General features: G+C 44.3%; 1 protein-coding gene across 14 annotated transcripts in view; it reads right to left on the bottom strand.

The window, feature by feature from the left end:
- MAGI1 (membrane associated guanylate kinase, WW and PDZ domain containing 1) overlaps positions 1-24,965 on the bottom strand; it is a 1,848,723-nt gene that overhangs the window by 33,426 nt on the left and 1,790,332 nt on the right. For 8 of the 14 annotated variants that reach the window (XM_069643697.1, XM_069643693.1, XM_069643694.1 and 5 more), the window contains 2 exons: positions 9,226-9,369; positions 2,396-2,534 (listed from right to left, as the gene is read on the bottom strand). In XM_069643697.1, coding sequence (XP_069499798.1) covers positions 2,396-2,534; positions 9,226-9,369 — 283 coding nt within the window. Of the gene's footprint in view, positions 1-124; positions 214-322; positions 2,535-9,225; positions 9,370-24,965 lie in introns of those variants that run through there. The other 6 variants (XM_069643699.1, XM_069643701.1, XM_069643698.1 and 3 more) reach the window with 2 other exon arrangements.

The raw sequence follows: 24,965 nt of genomic DNA, 5'->3' as shown, positions 1-24,965 counted from the left end.
AATTTAAAGGATGCAGGGCACGCAGACGGAAATGTTGTACATACATAGGGGTAGCAAAGCAGAAGCAAGGTGAGGGAATTAGGCCACAGCACAGAAAACACCCAATATGGAGTTAGCTACAAACCGTAGTTTGATTTTGGCCCATAAGGTAGAAGCAAGGCTCCCCGAGCTTGTCATTTCTCATACATGCAGCGATATTAGGAGGTATCATCGCTGAAGAAGGAAGAGCCCAGCACCAAGGAGAGTAAAGAGAGAGAAAGGAAAAAAAAGAGAGAAAAGTAGAACATTTAGATACCCTATAACAAAGATGAAAGGAAAAATCTTTATATTTCAAGAAAGTTTATTTGTTTCCAATCAGGTTGTCGAAGCAACACCCAGATACGGCTGCAGAGACAGCACTTAGCATAGTGACGTAATAGGACAGCTGAGAGGTGATCAATAACTCAGAAAAACATTGCATCCATAGTTAAAAAAAACAAAAAGCTTAACAGAGACACAAGATGTCAGAAAAGAACATTGACATTCAACAGTAACGAGAGAAAGAAGTCCACTGCAGACCACAACATTGAAAATAATTACAAAACTCATTACAAAAATATACAGCCTCGAAGAGAAGCATGTTCCAATAAAGAAAAAATATTGGAAATAACATTGCATCTGTAACCACTTGTGAATGCAACTATTAAGGTTCCAAAGGACAACTAATCCCAAATGAAGTACACAACTATATTTTTTACAGCAGCAAAGCATTAGTAATGTAAACCTGTGCTTATGCAGGCATGTTTATTCCTACATGTATTTTGAGCAGAAGGGCATTTCCCTGTACCATTATAAAACCACATGTTTGCAGACGTTTGCTCATTTAAGAGGATAATATATGTTAACATTTTGACGGACCATTTAGCAGCAATGTGGAGATCAATACAACACTCCGCGTTACTATTGCCAATTTAAGGGTCTGCCTTCTATGAATTACACAAGGAGATAAATAGTGCTGTACCAGAAAAAGGCAGTATATTCACATCACAAACATCTTTCAAATGAAAGCAGCTCAGAGTGAAAAGGGGGATCTTCCTTTTGAATTATTGTGACAGTGTGAATCTTGCACATGTCCATAAACCTAGAATGCTATATGATACAGCGAAATCAGCTAACATTTGTTGCACCTATAAACGTCTGCCATCACAAATCGGAACTACCATTGCTTAGAAGTCTACATTTTGCAGTATTCATGACACTACTCATAACGCTATGTTGATTTTCACAAAAATCTACATAACATTATCCAATTGTTGAAAAGCACATTTCATTGGAAAAGGCTTGCATAGCAGGCTTTACAAGTTAGCAAAAGGAACACTGCCCTAGGTCCGAATCAATGTTGGGAACACATTTAGGGTTAGTTGGACTTAACAAGCAGATGCATAGGAATGAACAAGAATGCATCAAAGTAATAAGACGAAATAAATTCATCTTTTATAATGTATGATTTGTTGCTGTTGAAAAGTGGCGAAAGACCGAAGAGTCATAACAATAATATCCCAAAAAAGGGGAGAAGAATACAACTATATCCTTCAAACACAGTTTCTATAGAAACCTCAAAGACCTTTGGTTGGGGAAAGGCCCTACATTTAGGGCATAGATTTTCAACAGTGATAGTAAATAAATAGGACATACTATTTATACAGCATTTTCCAGCAATATTATTCAAAATCTCTTTACAACTAAAATCTTAACATATACAAAATAATTTTAATTTATAGGTTTACTTTTTTCTTGATATGTTGCAGTTCAAACAATATGCTGGGAATGAAGATTGCACAGTCATTAAAATACTAAGAATGCATTTAAATATATTTTCTTAGCTTTTTCAATGAGCCAAAATCCATAATTATACATAGAGTAGTATTTCAAGAACAAATACTGGGAAAGGGCATAAAATGATAAACAATTTTTATCCCTGTCATTAACAAGTTTGACATTATGGCTAACAAAGCTACTGTGGAAAATGACCATAGGATGACCATTTGTGGTTGTAGTAGAGTACTTATTCAAAGAATATAACTATTTGGTGGCATCATTAAACCACAATGTCACAGTTTGGCACAGTTCAATACACATTCTTTGTGTAGCTGGACAACGAAGAAGGTGTCCTGATCATCGCACATGATGCTATGATGATCCTCCCTTACACTGAGGCCCAGTCCGCGTAATCAAGCAAAAGATGGGAATGTGAAGAAAACTCAGCACAAGCGAGGCAACTAACAATATTTTTCAAGAGTTGGTAAGACACTGGTGGAAAAGAAATAGAGTAAGAAACTCCCGCTTCAGATCTGGAGACAAAACATTCATGGAGTGATGGTGGGGAAAGAAGCAATGTTTTCATAGTTTGACCCACCATATTCTGGTACAGAGCCATCTCCACGTTTCAGAAACAGGCGGACTCTACGGCCACCATTTTTAATCAGTTCTATAGCCCGAGCATGCTTCATGTTCTTTGTCGTTTCTCCGTTGATCTCTAGAATCTCATCACCAATCTGTCAAAAAGAGAAAAGAACAGTCTTAGAATAAGTTAGAAGTGGCAGATTGGTGATACACACAAGCAATTTTTCACACCATCTTCTTACGCCATAAACATGTGCAAAAGACAAGGTGTTGACCATTGACGGGCAAAAGATGAACATACTGCTAGCAAGTATAAATGCATTTGCTCTTGACATCACATTGGTTAGTGGAAATTCTAATTTTTTCACCCAAAGTACCTTGAATTTACTTTGTGAAATTAGGCCCTTAATAAAAGTGTTCACACTCACAACTTTAACAAATGTTCCTGAACATGTAAATTGTACTTTACAGAGCCCTAATACAATCATACAAAATGTCATACCACTTGGGTGTTGTATGTACGATCATTATTAATCTGAATGCCCATGCAAGGAGTAATACAACTTGGTCAGTGATTGTCACTGTGCACCAATGGATACACAACTTCACAGAATGCTTTGAATCAAGTGTCGGGTAGCCTCCTCCTGAAATCAGAATAGATTACTGTTGTACTAAACACGTTATGGGCTGAAATACATCACAATGAAGATTATTCCTCTTGCAAAGTTTATAGTCACTTCAGATTCAAAACGTGGTGCAAAGTGAAATGTATAACGTATATGGAGTGTGTGGAGTACTAACAAAGTACAACACAGTGTGTTATACGCTGCTGCAAAATCTCACACGTACTGTCAAATATTCCGATGTACTTGAAAATGTTAAGTTAAAGTTTCTTGTACCATGGAGTGGCACCACCTGCATGGATACTTGGCACTCTGGTGGCTGTGTAAAGTAAGGAGCAGGGTTAGTTAGGACTGATGTTGGCAGCTTCAGTTCAGTTGATACCGTTCGCTGAGCGTAGGTGTGTTTTTCAGCTGGCAGCCGCCAACTGCTGTTGTGCGAGGCTGTGTGGCTTGTTTCATTGTTGTGGTGCAGTGAAGTGCGTGCGGTTTGTTGTGCTGTGTTTCATTCAGGGTTTGCGAGGTGTAAGCAGAAAGATTGTTTTTTAATACGGTTAGTTGGTGTCAGTACCCTATCCCACCCCCCCCCCTTCCCCCATGGACTGTGGCCCATATCCCTCTCCATCGCACATTCCGGGGTGTTACAATTACCACTCGTATGTTGTGTGCAGAAGCGTGCGTCCTACATAGGGCTATTCAGTGGCATTACCTTTTCTACCCACAAGTGTTAAGACTAAGTGCTGCCCATAGCCCTTCCCCTACAGGATATTTTGGTGTGTAGCAATTACCATCCCCATGAATTCCACCAGGGGGGATTTGTTCCCCGTGCCCTGTGATCCATTAGTTCCAAGATCGGAACATCTCTCCCCTTTTTCCTCCAAGGCCCTCTATCAGTGGTCCAATTAAGTCTGACGCATTTCGCTCCCCTCTTTCACATTTGATCTTCTATAGGGACAGGTAAATCTAGTTCTCCCTCACTCCCCATTCAGACGCCTCTTTTTCCCTGCACTCTACTCCGGTCCGGCCTACTCCTCAGTCCTCCTCAGTTTGTGTTCCTTTTAATGTTGTGTGTGTTGTTCATTCGTTTGTCCTGTTTGGAGTTGAAGAGCCAGGTTTTAAGAGGTTGCCTGAATTTTAGATGGTCCTTCACAGTTGGTATTTCTCTAGGGAGGGAGTTCCAACTTCTTATGGCCAAGCAAGTGACTGCTGATCCACAAAGTCTTTTTCTTGTGTAGGGTTTAGGTTCTAGGCGGATGTGGTCTCGTTCTAGTCGGCTGGTAGATGGTTATTTTCTTTCATATGAATTCTGCTCCTAGACCGTGGATAGCTCTGTGTGGTAGTCACATTGATTTGAAGGTGATTCATTTTTTGACTCTGAGCAAATTTATCATTCTTACTGATCGGGTGATGTGGTCCCTTCGTGAGAGTTTGAGGAGGAGTGTGGCAGAGTTCTGTATACATTGCAGTTTCTCCAGTAAATAGTCTGGCATTCTGAGGTATAAGCTGTTGGCAAAGTCTATCCTGGAAATTATGAGAGATTTTTGAGTGTTTTGAGAGTGAAGGAGAGGCATGGTATATCTCTTTTGATCGTGTGTAGGTGGAAGAAGCAGTTCTTAATTATTGCGTTTATTTGCAGTTCGAAGGTTAGTTCGTGGTCCATTAAGATTCCCAGGTTTTTTACCACTATTGATGGTGTGGGTGCTGTTCCCTGTTCTGTGGGTCATGGGATGTACTGGTAGCTTCCTTGGATGTTGGATGTAATCATGATTTCAGTCTTGTCGGGTTGATTTTGAGGTTGTTAGTATTCATCCATTGGTAGAGTTCTTTGAGACAGTGTATTAGCTTTGTGTTTTCCTGTTCATCAATGATTTTGTAGACGAATTGGGTATCATCTGAATAGTTGTAGCAAGTGAAGCCGTGTCCTTTGATGAGGATGATTAGTGGCGTCATATAGACGAAGAGGAGTGGGGACAATGAGGATCCTTGTGCAACTCCACAGGTGGTGTCCCGTGGTGTAAATTTGAATGGCTTTATCCATACTGTTTGTTTTTTCAGATAGGAAAGATTTAATCCAGAGCAGCACCGTGTTTGTGATCCCCTTTTCTTCCAGTCTCTTGATGAGGATGTTATGGCTGACTGTGTCAAATGCTGCAGAGAGGTCGAGTAGTATCAGTGCCGAGTTTGTGCTGGAGTCTGCGTTGGTCGTCCCATATCGAGGTAAGTTCGGTCTCAGTCCCTCTCATGGATCTGAAGCAAACTTGTGCCTGGTCCAATATATGGTTGTTTTCGACGTGTTCCAGTGTTTGTTTGTATACATAGGTCCCTAATATTTTTATTGGTTAGGGAATGTTTGAGATTGGTCTGCAGGTTGAGGCCTTACACATCAAGCAAGAACATAACAGACTCTTAAGGGCCATCATCGTACTTGGCAGGTTAATGAACCAAGTTGGCGAGAGCCTGAGAAAGACCAATGGAAGGGAGACATTTCCCTGGCACTGAGAAGCCTGAAGAAGGCCAGGGGAAGGGAGTCATTCCCCCTGGTGTTTGTGAACATTGTGAGAAAGGCCAAGGGAAGGGAGTCATACCCCCTGGTTTTGGGAACAATGTGAGAATACTAAGAAATCCAAGGGAAGGGAGTTGTTCTCTTGGCATTAAGGTTATGAACTTGGAACATTGATTTGTGAACTGAGACATTGTGAGGTGCCTTTGAAAGGGACTGCAACCTAGGGAAGGGAGTCATTCCCTCAGGAAATAGTCCCTCCACACTACTGCCATGGTAGTCCGCTCTACAGAAGGGAGCCATTCTTCTGCTGTAAAGATAAATAAAAAAATAAATCAAACGAAATTGAACTTACTATAACTTTTTGTGTATTTACTTTACTCACTATTGACCAAACCTATCATTTCACCACAACAATTCAAAAACCTATGTTGGTAGAACCACCATGTGATAATTGCCTTATAGACCTCAGGAGTGGTCATGATTGCTTGGGAAAAGGGACGTTTCCGCAGAAACTTCATATACTCCAGGGCCTATCACAATACCAGGATTCTTCGGTCTCTTAGTCCAAATCACTGCACCGATTAGATTTGATTATCACCTTTACCCCCTGCTAGGACTGATTTTCTATACTCTGGTCTGGTGGACAAATGTATAGAAAGTCATCCTATATTGTGACAGGGACAACTCCGGGAGCTCTAGCCAAACCAGTTCAAGGTAGCAGTAACGAGTGGTCTAGCCTAAGTCTCAAGAGATAGTGAGCTTGTAAAGGGTCCACAATGAGTACACACAATGGGAATCACAAATTACAATTGGACAGGTTGCATGAAAATAGTTATTTATGCCCTTGATTCGCAGGGGTTGCAGTTTCAAGCAGATCTCCGGTCGATGTCTTTGGCTGGTGCAAGGATTCTCGGTGGCAGAATGCAGCAAGACAATGCAGGGACCCTCTCAGGACTGGACCCACTTGTCTCGGTCAGACTTTCCCTCCGATCGAGTCCATTTGATGCTAGGACTCTGAAACTTCAATGAGGTAGGACTTGTAGAACAAGCAGAGTACCCCACAGCCCCCACACACACCGCTGATTCCCCCGCCACCCCCAAGTTCCAGGTATCAACTCGGAGCCGCGATATCAGCAGCACAGTAGCCCAAACTCAGAGCTAGTCAGACGTCCAGTGCAGCCCTCCACTCCACTGGTCACAGGTTCCTTACAGGACTGCTGTAGATCGAGCAAAACAGGGCTCTTCCAGGACAGGAGCAATGGTTGGTCACCAAGCCTCCTTCAGACGGGTCACCGGTCTCCTTGTGGGTCTCGCAGCTGGATGGAAGTCTTTGCTTCTTCGGGTTTCTCCAGTATATCTCTAGAGTGGGCGCAGGGGTCTTCTTATCCCAAAAGCCAAGTAAGAGCAGAAACTCCCACTAGCCAATAGCACAACTACCCCCACACACACCCCAGCAGTGGTCCAATCGGGACCACTGGCGGGGATTGGGACCAGACAGTTCCAGCCCACATCCTGCCAGCAAATGCACATAGGCATCCAGTAGCCCACTAAAACCCTCTGCTTTCCCGGGCACTGGAAGTCCCTTATAAGGATTTTCTTAGCCTTCTTCCTGGCCTTTGGGGCCAAAAGACAAGCTAGCCAAAGGACAAGCGAAAAACCTTGTGGCATAACCATGTTTGGTCACTAGCCACAGTTATTAGCCAAACATGGTAAACGCGGGAAGGCTAAAACGAAAAGCACCAAAAGATGGTAAAAAGTCATTGCTGCCACCAGCCTGTCCATTTAGCACACCTAGGAGGTACCAGAAATTCTGAGTGTTAGTCTAGGACAAAAACAAAAGTGTACCCCATTGTACTGCATTGTAAGATGCATTGTACAAGGACAAAAGTTACCACAAGTGATAAAACTTGACTAAAACTGACTATGCCTATGCTATTGCTCTCCTCTACAAGCTTATGCAACTGTACTGGCCAATCACCCTGCAATCCGCAGGCGAATGCCATTGACTGCCCATTTCTTAGCTTGTTAATTAGGACTTTGCTTCTGTTAACCACACAATACGCTAGCAAAACCGGTTGACTGTGTACAAGACTAATGTATAACCCTGTATAAGTCCCGTTACCCCACCGATCATTGCACAAACCAAAGAAATGTATATGTAACCGTATTCTTAAGGTTTGCTCAAATCAAGAAATGTACATGTAACCATGTTCTTAAGTCAAGCAGCCAGGTGCCTGAGAACTAAATTCGCTATAAAAATGTAATAAAATAAATAAATAAAAGTAGCAACTAAGTAACTAGACTAAGGGAAACAATGTGTCCCAGTACTGACAGCCTGAAGGACAAGCGAGTTTCCCCATAACAGATGAGCAAGACAGTGTAGTGAAGTGTAAGACTTCACTGCACTGTAAAAGGTAAATGGCCAGGATCATAAAAGCAAAAGGTTTGGGGGCCCATTTAAATGGAAGGAAAGGTACAGTAAAGAGACACCCCCAACATTGCCCGTTTTTCCCAACTTGCATATCATACTGTTAACACACCTAAACTGACGGCTTTGGTCCCCTGTACTCTCCAGCCTTCTGCATGAAAACAAGGAAATCAATTAATCCTGTCCACAGACACAATGGAATGGCAACTCCTTCAAATGGATAACAGTCCAGGAGCTGGGTCACTATCGATCTGGGGGCCGGGGGGTGGACAAGAAAGAACTTCAGACTTGGCAAACTTAAGGTAGCTAGCTGCATGGAGGCAGGGGGATGAGGCAAGATGTAATGGGTCATGTGTTAACTCGTATGTAGCTGTCAGTATTTCAAGCCCACCCTTCAACACCACTACGTAGACAACTGAAAGCAGGGGTCATCAATTTCTATTTTGGAAAACAAAGTTCCCTAGCTTTTTAACAGTCTTTAACCTACCACATTGTAAATTTCAACATAAAGGCTAGCTGAAGTATGCATATCATGGTTTTAACTCTTCAAATCTTCAGAACCCGAGTCTTCCCAGTGTTCTGCAGCCTTTCATTAATGATTTACAAGTTTTGCAAGTTTTGTATCAAGGTTAGTGCAAATCATCCATACCTACCAACAATGTTGCAGACAAACCAGTCATTAAAGAGAATGTGTGTTTGATTAAACTACAGATAATTACATTTTTATTCAAATACATTTTTATACAGAAACGAGGACTGGTGCCTCTGATGTTTGAACACACCGGGCTATTATAGGAGCTAGAATAGCTGTGACAAATTAGTGCAATCATTTTTTAAAAGGAATATTCAACAATTATTCCTGAATTGAAGCTCAATGGGCACTCATTACGAGTTTGGTAGTGAAATACAGCCAAACGGAATTAATCTTACACCCACTTGGCCCCGTGGATTTACTGCAGGATAACAAGTGGTGTTATGGTAGTGCAAATCCTCATTTTTGGAGTTCATAAGACTGCATGGGGATTTAGGCGGAATTACTGACTGTGGTAATTACGCCAGTGGGAAGTCTGGTGATTTTTCCAATTTCTAACATTTAGTGGAGGCTTTACCTGCAGCTTTTTGGTGGCAGTTTATCCTCCACCTTACCACTAAACTCAGTTTGGTGGTGCAGTAATGTGGCTGTTATCAAATTAGAGCCGCATTAGTGCCGTTTTTACCACAGTACCACACTCTTAATGAGGCCCAATATCTCTATTACCATTCAAGGATTTAGTTTAGGTTTGAAAGCCTACCTTCATCTTGCCACATCTTTCAGCAGGACCATCCTCAGCTAACCGTAGCACATAGAGATCCATATTATACTCTCGTCCACCACGTAGGCTGAATCCAAAACCTTTAGTTCCTCGGTCCAGTTCCACATTATAGAAGTCTTGATCCTACAACCCACGAATAAAAGCCATTAATAACCACAGAAACTATTCAAAATATACAAGTTATGAAGTTCTGGGTGATTTTTTGCATCTAGTCTGGAATAGAATATCAAAAATGTATCTATTGAACTAAGAGCCAGAGGTCACAGTATTCAGAACAACCGCTGTTGCAAGGTTCAGGGAAGCCAACCTAATAGACCTGCAGGGGTTTTTGACACAAAGGTCTAACCAAACTATCACTTGGTAAAAAGGCTGTGTTGTGAGGCTTAGACGAAGGAGATCATGGCAGTTTGGTGCAAGACACAACTAACAATGCAAAAGATATACACACATTATATACCATATATTACTTACAAGCATCAGAAATACGATTATGGTATCTGCTTAGATTTACATGCTTTGCATAGGACGACATGTAGTGGTAGGCGTGGAGTATAATACATGAGGTTTTCGAAGTTCAGAAAGGGACATCGACTGGGCATGTTTGTAATCCTAATCTTAGTATGACGTCGACTGTACTCATAATCCCTCATGCGTCGCAGTCCCTCAGATTATTTGTTTCTGACAAGAGTGAGTGCAAGCGCGGAGAGTAGGTAGTTAATATGAGGTGTGTAAAAATCTATTGTTTTCCCGAAGAACCTTCAACTCCAACAGTAGAGTAAAGGTGGGTGCATGTGAATCTAAGCAGATAAAAGCATCAGAAATACGATTACAGTAAGTAAAGTATGCCTTCTGAGGTTTGCAGATATGCTTAAAATCACATGCTTTGCATAGATTAGAGAGCAGCACTTTGAGACGGAGGTGGGTTATTTGAAGGTAGTGCTGCAAACATATGTTTTAACACCCACCTTACAACCCACCCTTAGAATGCGTGTTTAAGCAGTAACGTTGAGTGAAAGTAAGAATTGAACTCCATGTAGAAGCTTTGCAAAATGGCATCTAAGGGCACATTTGCTATGAACTCTACCTGTGGCTATGGCTACAAAGCACCGTTCGTTTCTCTCATAGGTTTAGTCTTTTGCAGATAATACATTACAGTCCTTCTTACATCTAGGGTATGTAGGCTTTCTTCTGCTGCGTTTGTGGGGTGTTGGGAAAACACAAGAAGTGTAGTACTACCTTGTCTTTGTGGATAACAAAGGGATCTTGTACGGATCGTGTTTGCAGTTCACTGACTCTTCTAATATATGTAATAGCCACAAGAAAAGCTCTTATAAGTGAGATGTTTAAGACTGGCTTTGTGCAAAGGCTAGAAAGGGGCGCCCATGAGACTTACAAGTACAATATTTAGGACCCAGCCGGCGGTAGGATCAGAAATGGGAGGGTCTCATTTTTTTTTACCTCCATCCAAAAATGCTTTAATTACAGGCACATTCCACCATGAAATGTGTTGCAAAGTGGAGTATGCTCAGAGAGTAGCTAGATGTACTTTTAATGAGCTGTATTTTAAGCCCCGTGTCTAACAGATACAGTAGATAGTGTACTATTAGGCAAGATTGTATGCAGTACCCTTTGGGTGCACTACAACAACCCTGACCACCTGCCAATAGGAACCCAACCTTTGGTATAAGTCTGTACTACACAGGTTGGTTGTTTGGTCGAGCAGCCAGACCTATCTCAAGAGGGGTCAATGTGAGCTGTAGGGGAGTTAGAGATTCACAGTGACAAGTATTCAAGTAAACTCTTACACACAGGTTTTCTTGATTAAACAATTATTAATTTATCAGTCAGATTAAGCCTTCTTCAGCAGGGAGCAATATAAACCAACACACAAATACACTCCAAAGATACACACTCTTAGTGGTCTAAATCAGCAAATAACCATTTGGGATGGCATACAGGCACTACCTACACCCTCAGGTGACTTCAATAGTTAGGATGCTGTTGACATTAATATATTACTGTTGCATTTAGAATATTCATGAGAGCAGTGTCAAAGAGAAGAGAGTTCAGAATAAAACAAGTATTCACACAGTTATCCGTAAACAGGGAAGTACTTTCAAAATAACCCCCCAATGCAAAGTCAGTTACCCCTTTTCTGGAAGAAAGGCAAAACACATAAGCAAGAGAGAGAAGAGTCATTCAGGGAGCCAGGCCAACCAATGTTAAGTTAGCAAAAGTCAAGGTGAGCTGAAGCACTTCTTGCAGGTAAGTAGAAAGTCTTTCACAATGTTTAATAAGTCTTTGTAGAATAGAAGAAACCAAAGTAGGGCCACAAGCTGATTAGGCTTGTGGGGTAGAAAAGCTGCAAGCAACTCTACAAGAGCAACCGAGACATGTCTCAGAGGACAGGCAAAGTAGCACAACAAGAGGTAATTTCTCTCAGGCTTTGCAGTACCTTTAGGTTGAAGAAAAGTGCAGCAGATGACGTCTGTTCCTGTGCAGCTCTGCAGATCCTGGTGTTCCTGGGCCTTAGTCGTGGGGACAAGTGGAAGGACGTCTGGGGATTCCTGCATTGCAATGTGACGGTCATCGACCGCAACCGGCAATCTTCAAACAAGTGGCACTTCTCTGTTTCAGCTCCTTGTGTCTACCGTAAATAGCAACACCGCGGTTCCTAGCTGTCGAGATAGGCTTTAGTTGCATCTGGGGTCCCGCACTCGGTGAGGGGGCCCAGGCTCGGTCAGTCCTGCTTCCTGGGAGTCCGGAGGTTCTTCCTGGAGCTCTTGGCCAGCTTAAAAGCAACGCATACGATCTGGTGTTCCTCTACCTGGCTATTCGGTGCCAGCAGCAACTGCAGTGGAATTTCAACCAGCTCCGAGAGGATGTCTAGGTGGCTTACTTTGGAGTCGATTGGTCCCGCCAACTCAAAGCGAGAAGTAGTCCTTGCAGGGGCTTCTCCATTGATCCGTATTTGGAGTTTCAGCACAGCAGCAAGTCTTCACCAGGCAAACCAATGGTCCAGGAGTTGCAGCAGGTGCCCTCTTCAAGTTCTTCGGATTCCTTCGTCCAGTGTTCGAGTCTGTCTTCCAAGCCAAAAAGACTCGCCTTTTATGCATGTTTCTCTCATCCAGCCTAGCTGTCAGTCACCCAGCAGGGTGGCTGTCCTTGCCGGACAGCCATCCAGCCAATCACCTAAGAGTGCCTTCCTGTCTCCTGGGAGACTAAGCACAGGGAGTTTCAGGCACCTCCCTCGCTTCCTGCCCCCGCCAGACACCCTGGAGCCAGAGCGAGCTTCACTCGTGAATCCCACCAAAGGCAAACTGAACAAAGGGACCAAACCTAGTTTGGAGCACAGAGTAAATCTCAAGAAAGACCTTTCCACAAAGAAATGGCGAAAAAAAGAAGACTGGGGTCATTTTGACAAAATGGCACCCATTGGTGCTTTACAGTGGCTGTGAAAGCAGCCCGTGGTAAAAACACAATGGTAGTAAAAAGTAAACCACTGCCACCAGCCATTCAGCGAGGAAAGGGTAACATAAAAATGTAACATGAGAAGCTAGACTAGGGGATACTAAGTTAGCCCTCGAGCTCCCTATTGTAAAATGTGTGTATTGGGTCTCGAAAGTTACAAATGTAAGAAAAGTCAATTTCACCTTACTGCTCTGGGAAGCAGTAGTTTATCCCAGTGAAGGTATTTAAACATTGGGGAAATCTGAAAGAATTCCCTCTGCCACTGCACTGAAAGTGCTGTGTGACAATGTAAAATATGATGCCTATGGAGTTTGTCAGACTCCACAACCAGAAGAAACAGATCAAAATAACATTCAAATACATGAAATAGTGGGGAAAAGGGTCTCTCAATCTCCAGGTTAAAAAATTCAAGTCCTCAAAATCCAGCCAAGTTGCTGGGTGTCTCTAAGGTAGAGAGGATTTAGCACATTTCTGAGAATTCTCCCTAACATGTACTATATGTGAAGGTGAGCATTCACTTCGATTGAGTGAACACGCTTTGCACCATAACACAAAATGCGTCCATTAGTTAAAATAACAATGTTTGGCTTATGTGCCTCTTTTAGAATGCCATGCATCTTCGGTCTAGATATAAGCAGCCAAATTCTATGACCCCAGGAGCCAGGTTGCTAAGTTCAATGTCTAAGGGCACATGTGGAGTGTTGTGCGGATTCTGTGACATGTTGGACGGTCATGGTAGTTTGATGGGAGGACACACAGAAATCCTTTGTAGGTATGAGAATCATGTTTGTCATGCCCACATTGGAGCCATCAGGATAAGTGTTACTTGTTCCCAGTGTAGATTGTGGACTATTTTCTTGAAAAGAGGTGTTGGTTGGGGGGAGAGATATTCGTATGCAAATTTCCCTGACCAATTCATTAGTAATGCGCTCCCCTTGGATCCCTTTCTGGGGAAATCTGGAAGCGTAGTCTAGGCATTATTTGTTTATGTACAACATGGCTGTGGCGCTGTGTCAGTTTTGGGTAACATTTTCATATTTGTGATGAATGCAACAGACCTGTGTCAACCACAGAATATTTTGCTTGAACTTGGTCATTATTTTACCTTGGCCCTAGGTGAGTGGGAACCTTTTTCCCCTCTCCCCCATTTACTCTTTTTATGGGTAACCGTTTTAAGTCTCTCCATAGTGTTTGATTGGAGATATAGTTTCCTATAACTTTTGCGCTTAGGCTGGGTTGCCCCTTTGGGCTTCCCTGTTAATTTCTCTTCAATGTACTTCAGTGAAATACTGTTCCAAAGGGATAAAGAGGGATTATCATCCCCCTATACATTTATATAGTGGGCGAGCACACCCCAACTTATGTGGAGTGCTGGGGGTATACAATGTATGCCCTTGCTTATGTACCTGTAAAATTTTTATTACAATTGCAAGTTTACTCGAATGGCTGGTGGAAGTGGTTTTACACCTTTTTTTTTTTACCACATTTTTGTCCGATTACTGGCAGGCTGTTAATTCAGCCTCAGTAATGCACAGAAGGGCTACCATTTTGCTAAAATGGTGGGCTCTGTTTTTCATCATCTCTTGTACGTTTGCTGTTTGAGGTCTTCCCCTGCCATTCTAGGTGGGAATTTTTGAATTCCCCGCCCAGGCTCCAGAGTGTCTCTGATGGCAGGAAGCGAGGAGGGAGCCCAAAACTCTGCAAACCTTATTCCTTCACCTTGCCTGAAAGGACCCAACTCCCAGTGGAGGGGTGGCTGTCAATCAGACCACCACTTGCAGTAAAATGCAGGGAGAGAATGCATACGTTGTGCTGTAGTTTCAGTTTTAACCTGAAAGCTGCTGACAAGTCGGCCACTGGAGCTGAAACCGAAGAGGAAGATGAAGATGAAGAAATGATGGCTGTATCCACTTCCAGCGACCAGAGAGCCTGCTGTGTAACCGGAGCCTGATGTTACCCTTTCTTCCTTACTAGCAACCTGGGGACCTCAAAAAGGATGAGCCCAACCCAGAGCCTGGTGAGACCCACTAGACTTGCATTTTGAGCCATCCCCTGGCATGCTGTAACCTTGCCGGGCTGCAATAACCCAATACCTTGAGACCTCGAGCCATTATGCGGTACACAGTCTTTCAAATTCAAAAATTGCTCTGAAACTTTGGTGGCATCCTTCTGAACCTCCAGAGATTTGATTAGAGCCCCCTAACCAGACTGCTGTACCAGATAAGAGATGATAATCTGACCGATATTCAGTCTTCTCCTGGCTCCCAAAAAAGGCACCAAAACCACAGAACCGCTTCCAGACATGAAGAAACCCTTTCCAGGAGTCTTTCCCCAATGATCACTGCTGCAAATTGCCTTCCAGTGCCCGTTCTTCAGTCACCACGACAAGGAATTCAAGGACTGGGGTTTTGGCTGCAGATCCTAAGAACGTCCTGCTGCAATCTCCTCTTCTGTGCTGAGGCACTGTGTTGGCTGGGTTATTACTTAACTTAAGCCTTGTGTGATTCCTGTGAAGCTTCGGGGGCGATTCATGCGATTGGGAGTCCTCTCATCCAGTTCGCCCAGACCCATTGCTGGAATACCTTTAGGGTGTCATCCCTGAAGTCCCTGGACCCTTTCTAAATTTAAAGTGAACTACTTGTTTTGAAGAGACTTACTCAAACTCTGAAATAAGGTTCAGTTGCAGGAAAGGTCAACCTGCCTACAGCTGGCACCTTGACCACTAGGGTCCCTCTTCTGCCTCAGAGAACTCATGCAAAAAGTGCTTAAATGTTACTTACTTGTGAAAGAGTGGATTGGTAAGTGTCCCTCTGAAATATGAGCAGTTACAAAAGTTCTTACTTTGAATGCGTTTTGCCCTTCTTAAAAGTATATTTAAGGTTATTGTACTCATCTGTGAATTGGGTCCCCCTTTTCACAAAAGTAATGCTGTTGGCTTCACCAAACTATTTATTTCAGAATATAAGTGTATACGTCTACCAACCTCAGTTGCTTTCCCCGACTTGCTGTATAGCCTTTCTAGAATAAGTCTGCCTTGGGTTGGACCTACGTTAAATAGCTGTGTGCCATTCTGAATAAGTGTAATGTGGGGTTGGCTGACCTTGGTCTGCCTGGAGCAATTCTAAAATAGTGAGTTCTTGCTTACCTTAGTCTATGTTCCACTAATCTGAAAAGCAACTGTAATATTTTATTAAACCATTAGGTCTTACTCGCCTAGTATAACTGAATGTAGTTAGGGGTTTACTAACCTTGGTCTGCCTTGTGCCATCCTAAAAAAAGTTAGAGTTCTTGCTTACCTCAATCTATGTTCCACTGATCTGAAAATCGACTAATAGTTTATTACCCCATTAGGTTTTACTCACCAAGAAGAACTGAGGGTTATCCTAAATGTAGTTACAGGTGTGTACTGTTCCACGAATTTGTGTTCCACTATTCAGAAATGTATCCTGTAACAGGGTTGGTTTGCTAAGAGATTCCTTAACTGAGTGTCACTACATGACTGACTGGGTCTACTACCCTTGAATTACTGACTGTATTCCAAACGTATATGCAACCTGGTTTTACACACCAAGAATAGGTGATTGCATTCATAATAAGTTATAGGTTTACCTAACCTTGAACTACTGACTGCTATTCTTAACAAGGTAATACTTTGGGTTGCATCCCTGAAGTATTGAGTTGGTTTTTATAAGTGTGCTTACATAATGTGATGTGCTTATTTACACAAAATTCATCTTGGCCTACTTGTATTTAAATAAACCATTTAATGTTTACAATACATGGTGTTTCAGTGTTTCTTCGGACTATATGTATGTTACGATTTCTTTGTACCAAGCTACAGCCCTCGCCCCCTCCTAAAATAAGCCCAGCTGCTCTGTCTATGCTACCAAATACTCAGGTGGTACTGCCTTATACTAAGAGTGGAGTTTTGTACTGCCTCAGTTGTATTGTTTTAATAAGCCCTTAGTTGGAATTCAGAAAAACTGTCCTAACACTCAGGATCAGGGCTGTCTTGTGACTAGCTGTGATTTGAAAGTTTGAAGTGCTCTGAAGACTGCTCATAGTTCCAGAAGGTCGATATGCTTTTTGGTTAATGCTCGAGTCCCCACCCCGTGTGCATTGTGATGGAGAAAATGTGCTCCCCGCCCTGTTAGGCATGCGTTTGTAGTAAGAGTGGCTTTGATGGTGTGTTGAAAGGTTTTCCCATTAATAGGTTGTCCTTGGACCTCCACACTGCAGCGATTGAACCAGAGGGTGTGAAATCACCATCCTTAAGAGCATTGTTTCGCAAGCCACTCTTTCAATTTGTTCAGATTAGTGCCCCTAGAAGAACAAGTTACTTTCTTACCTGGTAACGTTCTTTCGACTGGATGTTCCTCCAACGTATTCCTCAACTTTGACATATAATGTCCAGCATTTGAAAACATTTTTGGCAGTTGGCGCCCTGTGTCGATGGCACAGGTTGGTGTCCCTCAAAGGCATCAACATATAGGTAGCATGCACAGCGCCCGTTGGCCACAGTTCTGTTTTTCCGCTCCTTGTGCAGCAGAAATGCCCATAAACACGGGCATGACAGTACTCAGCCCTGGTGGAACAAAAGCTGTAATAGCATGGGAATTTCTAAAGAGGGGTAGGTTGGGAGGGCGATGAGGAATACGTTGGCAGAACATTCAGTCGAAAGAACGTTACCAGTTGGTAAGCAACTTGTTCTTCAAATGGATTGTGTCCTCCAACATATTCCTCATCTTCGACAGACTCCCAAAGCAGTATCCATGATTGGAGTAGGGTGAAGAATTTGTGTATATTGAGAATGTTAAAGGGCAGTTTAAAGTACTGCCTTACCAAAAGCAACATCATGAGCATGGGAAGTATCCAGAGAGTAATGCTTCGTAAACGTTTGCATCGAGGACCACGTTGCCGCATCACATATGTTCTTAATAGGGATACCCCTTTGAAGGGCTGTTGTAGCAATGCCCCTGGTGGAACGGGCTTGTAAACCATCAGGAGGGTCTTTGCTGCCAGTCTATAGCACTCAGATATGGCGAGGATGATCCACCTAGATAAGGTCTATTTGAAAACAGCCTGGCCTAGCTTGTGTCCTGTATACCCTACAAAGAGCTGGTCATCCACACTCAATTTTGACATTCTGGAAATGTAAAAGCTCAACGGTCTCCTAGGGTCCAACCTATCCAGCCTTTCCTCTTCCTTCCCAGGGTGAGGTAGAGGATAGAAAGCCGGTAGGACAATCTGACTTAAATGAAAGTCAGGAACTACCTTAGGCAAGAAGGAGGGTTTCACCTGTAGCACAACCCTGTCCTTGTGGAATATAGTAAAGCGTGGCTTGGAAGGAGTGCCTGCAGCTCGCTCACTGTTAATTCTCAGAAATGTGTTAATTCCCTTCTACCCTCGAGACCCCCAGTTCTTTTGCTGGACTTTTTTAGCTCATGTAATTTTAATGTGATTTAATGTGTGTTCTTTTTTACTTTGGAGTCTGACAAACTCCATAGGCATCATCTTTACATTGTGTCACACAGCACCTTCAGTGCAGTGGCACAGGTAAGTCTTAGATTTTCCCAAGGTTTACATACCTTCTCTTGGTGAAACTAATGTTACCAAGAGCAGTGAAATGAACTTGACTTACCATAGGGTGCTGGAGGGGTTACTTCGTATCCCCTTTGTCTAGTTTCTCATGTAACATTTTTATGTTACTCTTTCTACAATTAATGGCTGGTGGCAGTGGTTTACTTTTTACTACCATTGAGTGTTTTTACCGTGGGCTGCATTTGCAACCACGGTAAGGCACCCAATGGGTGCCCATTTCGTCAAAATGGCCCGGTGGTCTTTTTTTCACCATTTTCTGTTGGAAAGGGCATTCTTGTGATTTAGTCTGGGCACCAAACCAGGTTTGGTCCCTTTGTTCATTTTGTCTTTGGCAGGATTTACGAGTGAAGCCCGCCTTTGGCTCCAGTATGTCTGGCAGGGGCAGGCAGTGAGAGAGGTGCCCGAAACTCCCTGTGCTTAATCCCCTTGATTGCAGGAATGCACCCAAAAGGTGATTGGCAGGTTGGCTGTCCGGCAAGGACATCCACCCTGCTGTCAGACAGCTAGGCTGGAATAAATGGGAGAAACCTGCATAAAAGGTGAGGCTTTTTGGCTTGGAAGGCAGAGTCGGCCAGTGGAAGAAGGAATTCGATGAAGAACTTCAAAGAGACGCCTGCTGCAACTCCGGGACCATTGGTTTGCCCAGTGAAGCCCTGCTATTTGCGGTCAGATGCGAGGAGCTGAAACACTGAAGAACCACTGAATTGAAGTTTGCCCATTGCTGCCGCTGACCGTCCTATTGCAGAGTAGGAGTCCCCAGATGTCCTCCCTCTTGTTCCCATGACTGAGGTTCAGGAACAACAGGATCTGCAGAGCTGTACAGGAACAGAACCCAGCTGCAACCAGGAGTGTTGCTAGGTCTGGAAAAGACCTGGGGCTACGCTGATGTCGAAATTGTCAGGACTGGGGGCCAGCTAGCCTTTGGGTTGTTGCTCCAGAGATTCTATCCGGGGCTACAACCAAAAGACCAGGGGCTATAGCCCCCTTAGCCAACCCCTAACAACGCCTCTGGCTGGAACCATTTCTCCTAACCAGAGGTACTGTAAAGTCTAAGAGAACTTACCTCTTGTTTTGTAGCCTTACTCGCTCTCAGTTGACACCCATCTTTGTTACCTTGCAGAGTTGCTAAAGCTTTGCCCATCACAAGACTCTCAGTGTGTGGCCCTTCAAGTGTTCCATTTTCAACAAACATTGTTCAAGACATTTTACCAACCTGCAAAGAAGACCTCCAGCTCCCCTTGACATTGTGCAAATAACATTGGCTGTCCTGGCTCCATGAGAGACTCCCCTTTACCTCTCACTTTGTGCTTTGGAAGGTGTTTAAAAGTACTTGCCCATTTATGAGTTATCTGTTAACCTTTGTTTTATTCCTCTATTCTATCTTTTCCACCAAACTCAGTATTGCTCTAAATGTACCATTGATAAATCAATGTCCACAGTGTCCTAGCTATTTAAGTCACCTGAGGGTGTAGGAAGTGTCTGTGTGCCATCCCCAATGGGCGTCATCTGATTTAGAGAAACTAAGAGTGTGTTTTGAAGTGTATTATAAGTGTTACATGTTTTGCTTCCTTTCTGAAGAAGGCTTCTATAACTGACTGAAATAAATTAATAATTGTTTTATCAAGAAACCTCGAGTACAAGTGCTTACTTGGATAACTGTATTGTGAAACTTGGTCACAACATTACTGCTCACATTGACCCCTCTTGAGATAAGCCTGGCTGCTCGACCACACTACCAACCTGTGTAGTCCAGACTTATACCAAAGGTTGGGTCCCTATTGCAAGGAGGTCAAGGTTATTGTAGTGCACCCAAAGGGTACTGCATACAATCTTGCTCAACACTCACTCTACGTGCTGATGTTATAGCAACCAATAGTATTGTCTTAAAGGTTAAAAACCTTAACGGACATGTGTGGAAAGGTTCAAATGGGGCACACAGACATTTTAAAAACAGGTTAAGGTCCCAAACCGGAACCTGAAAAGGAGATGGAGGTAACACATTAGTGAGCCCTTTTAGAAATTGAGTCACCAGTGGGAACTTGAAACAGAAGCATTCTTCTGATGAGCACTTAAAGATTGATAGCGCCTCCAAGTAGCCCTTAACGATGCCAACCTGAAGACCTTTATTTGATAATCACAGCAAAAAGGATAACGCATTACACTTAAAAGGATCAACATTCTTTTCTCTGCACCAGTCGCAAAACTGATTCCAACGGCAACGTTACAGAAAGGTTGTTAATGGCCATCTGGCCAAAAGGAGCACCTCCATTCCATCATCCAGGAGGTCCCAATCCTTATAGCTCAGCCTTTCAGAAACCAAGCGTGAAGGTTGAGATTCTTGACCTCTGGATGGAGAACCAGACCCTCCTCTTGCGAGAGAAGGTCCTCTCTTTGTGGAATACACATCGGAGGACAGATGGGCATTCCTAGAAGGGCCGGATACCACGTTCTCCTGGCCCAATCCGGGGCAATTAGGATCATGTGTTTCCCAAACCTTTGCAACCTCCTGATTACATGAGGAATGACGGGGACTGGAGGAAACGTGTACAGTAGTGGGAACTCTCAGCCCACCACAAACGCGTCTCCTAGAGCTCCTCTTGGAGGAAATTCCCTGGAGCAGTACTGCTTGCACTTCAGGTTGGTAACTGTCGCGAACCGATCCACTTGAGGGGTTCGCCAAATGGTGAAGATCTCCTGAAGGACTTGCTGAGCTAGTTCCCACTTGTGGGAGACACTGCTCTGCCTGCTCAGAGCATCCACCAATGTGTTCACCTCTCCAGCCAGTTGAGCCACCGATGGGGAGATTCCTTCTGGAATAGCCTAGTATCAGAACTGCATTGCCTCTCTGCAAAGAGGTAGTAACCCGACACCACCTCTCTTGTTGAGGAAGTGCATGGCCACGGTGTTATCCGTCATTATCAGGACATTCTTTCCCCATAGCGAGGGCAGGAAAGCCTTCAGCGCTAGTCTGATTGCTCTCAGCTCCAAAAGATTGAGCTGTAGTTTGGACTCTGATGCAGACCAACGACTGTTGATGATCAGATCGTTGGCATGAGCTCCCCACCCTGTGAGTGATGCATCCGCCAATACAGTGATCTCCAGCCATGGTTGCCAAAAGGGTTCTTCCTTCAGAATATTCTCCTCGCAGGTCCACCACAGAAGATCCTGTGAGACTCTGGTTGGAATCTGAAGACGGTCTAACATCCTTCCTGAGAATTGTGACCATTGTGTTCACAGAGCCCATTGAAGGGATCTCATTTTCAGGCGGGCCTCCCGCACCAGAAAAATGCAGGATGCCATGAGGTCGAGCAACCTCAGAAAGTCGAAGGCCAGAAGACTCTGGGCACTCTGAAATTTTCTTACCATCTGAAGAATGTCTCGAGCCCTCACCTCGGGTGGTGAGCTCTTTCCCAAGGATGTGTCTAGCACAGCTCCAATGTATTGGAGCTTTGGGAAGATGTCATATGGGACTTCTTGAAATTGAGGGAAAAGCCCAGTGTGAAGAAAGTGGCAGGTAACGGAGATGATCCAGGACTTGTTGGGGAGAACGCGCCCTGATCAGCCAATCGTCTAGATAAGGGTAGACGTGAATCCCCCTCGCCTGAGATGCACTGCCACCACCATCATCAGTTTGGTGCAAGCCCTCGGGCGGAGGTTAGCCCAAATTGCAGGATACGAAACAAATCGCAAGCTGCCAACTGCGAACCTCAGGTATTTTCAGAGCTTGAGATGGCTGGCACATGAAAATAAGCATTCTGAAGGTCCAATGACACAAACTAATCCTGCAGTTGGAGGGCCTGAAAGATCTGAGAAAGAGTTACCATATTGAATTTGTCCTTCCTGAGGAACTTGTTCAAGTAGCTCAAGTCCAAGATGGGTCTCAGTCCTCCGTCATACCAACCCTTGTTCCCCTTCGCTACAGGCACCAGTTCTATAGCACCTTTCTCTAGCCGGGTTAAAATTTCCTGCACAAGTGGTGGATCCGGAATCTTCAAAGAGTGTTTCCCCAGTGGATTGTTCTGGGGCTTCTTCAGAATAGGAAGGTAACAACCGAGGGCTATTGTTTCTAGAGCCCAAGCATTAGAAGTAATGTCTTGCCATTCTTCCGGATGCTCAGACAGCCTGTCCCCGACTGGCGAGTTGTGACTCAAGCCCTCAGAGTGGTTTTGAAGCAGCTGTTGCAGCAGCTGATGGTAAAGAGGCTGCTTTTTGAGCTGGCTTGGCACCTCCAACTCGTCTACCACGAGGACATTTTGTTGGAGTCTTTGAGTGGCCATTCATCTTGCCCTTCCAAATGAGGAGTAGTAGAGAAAAGATCTACCCCTCCAAGGTTGTCCGCTAGCACGAAAAGGCTGAGGTTGCCCAACAGCGGCACCTAAAGACTTGGCTGCCACCTTAGAGGTCTTTAACTTCTCAAGGCTCTCGTCAGCCTTGTTGCCAAAAAGATGAGACCCGTCAAAAGGCATGTTGAGAAGTCTAGCCTGCACGTCAGGTGCAAAACCAGACTTCCGCAACCACGCAAATCTGCGCATCATGGTGCTGGTAGCCATGGACCTGCTGATACTATCTGCAGAATCCAAACCAGATTGAATGGACTCGCACATGGCTTCCTTGCCGTCCTTCACTATAGCCAGGAAGCTGTCCTTTTCCGCCCCTTCGGGAATATGCTCTGCCGCCATAGAAACTCACTCCCACAGAGTGTACTAACGTTTTGCAAGGGCACAAGTGGATTGTGGCCGATTGTAATGCCATGCTCCCTGCAGAAAATACCTTTCTCGCCCATCCATTCCCACGCTTATCGTCCCTACCAGGAGGGAGGTTCGGGTACGCCGCCTGTTTTGAGGTAGCCGTAGCTGCCGGGACCACCAGACTCTCGGGAATGGGGTGTTTGGACAGGTAGCCGGGGTCACTACTGGAGGGGTGGTATTTCTTTGTGAGATTTTTGTCAACTGCTGGATTAGTTTCCAGACTCTCTCAATTCCCGACAAGCCTTTTTTGAAGTGCCACATGGAAAGGCAAGACTGGATCAGTAGGTGGACCCTTGTCCAGAATGTTGGTCAGATCATATGGGGCTGGAGGTCTAGACCAACCCAATTATTCAACAAACTTAGACACGAGCTGTCTGTACGAGGAGTCAGCATGCTCCCCTGGCTCTGGTTTGCTGAACTCTAGCTCAGAAGAGGTGTCAATGCCACTAGCATTGTGCAAGTTGTCATAGAGATCTTGCATTTTATGCTCATCAGAAATAAGGCATTCCGGCACATTTAGTGTGCCGTACTGAAGTTCAAAAGGAGCATCCTCTTCATCGGAGTGCTCTTCCTAATCAAAAATGGAAGTGAGGGACTTCCCCCGGTCTCGAATGATCCTTGGATTTCTTTTCCGATTGAGGCCTCGAGGGCTCACACTGAGGATCATGCCATTTACTCTGGCTCAAAGGCGCTCGAGTTTTAGGCCAAGACCTCTCCTTCCGGGCTTCTGAAGGAGGCGCGGTCGGAGCATGACCTTGATTTTCAATGTTCTTCAGCATTTCCACATGGAAAGTTTCCCATTCTTAGGGTGTAGACATTTTGGACGGGTATGCCACCCTCTCAGGGGAAGCGTCCGACGAAGAAGTCGATGAAGGCAACCGGCGGTGCCTTCTCCTCGATCTCTTTGAAGACGACGAAGAGGGGCGGGAACTAAACCTAAATCGCTTGGCCTCCTTCCTCAGAGGAGAGTCGCCTCTCGACTCATCGGTCGAAGGCCTAGCAGGTCTGGACTTGGCTGGAGGTTTAGAAACTTTTCCTACCGGGAGCTTCCCCTTTTGTTCCCTCAAGGCCTTTTCGGTCATGGATGACATTTGGAACACGCATCAGTCTCGTTGGCTTGCCGAGGCACCACAGACCAACTCTATGCAAGTGATTGACATCTTTGAGCCGCAGTGCTTCCATTTCTTGAAACCGGTCCAGGTGGCCAAGGGGTCGACAGTGTAGATGACGAAGACATAACGGGTCACTATCTTGATAAAGAGTTAAAAGTATACTTTAGAAGTTAGAAGTACGAGGCGCGCCAGGTTTCTCTCAAAGCAAATGCGTTTGTGGGAAAACGGAACTGAAGCCAACGGGCGCCGTACATTCTACTTATAACCTCCGATGACGTCACCCTCAATGGAGGGCTTCGAGGGACACCAATTCGATGCAGGGCGCACTCTGCCAAAAATGTTTACCGAAGCAGCCGAAGCTGGACATTACATGTCAAAGATGAGGAATACGTTGGAGGACAATCCATTCGAAATAGTTTTACTTGGCTGGGGACTAGACTTGACTTTTTCTCGTTTATGGAGAATCCTAATTGGAACAGTGGGTCAACTGTTTGCAGGGTGTTCTGCCGACACATTTGCGCTGTGTCTCTTGTTATTAGCCAGTCATCTAAGTAAGGGTACACTGGAATGGACTGCCATCACAAGTGTGCAGACACTACCACTATGACCTTTGTAAATACTCTCGGGGCTGAGGCTATGCCGAATGGTAACACTTTCAATTGGTAGTGCTTGTCACCCACTTTGAATCTTAGGTATTTTTTGTGCGCACTCAACATTGAAATATGAAAGTTTTCATGTAATCCCCCGTTTTAGTAGGGGAATTACCTCCTGCAACATAGTCATCCTG

Source organism: Ambystoma mexicanum, chromosome 2p (genome assembly GCF_040938575.1).
Source record: "Ambystoma mexicanum isolate Mex_15411 chromosome 2p, UKY_AmexF1_1, whole genome shotgun sequence".
NCBI lineage: Eukaryota > Metazoa > Chordata > Amphibia > Caudata > Ambystomatidae > Ambystoma > Ambystoma mexicanum.
The sequence above is the reverse complement of the archived record's forward strand: the minus strand, read 5'-3'. Positions and strand labels throughout refer to the sequence as shown.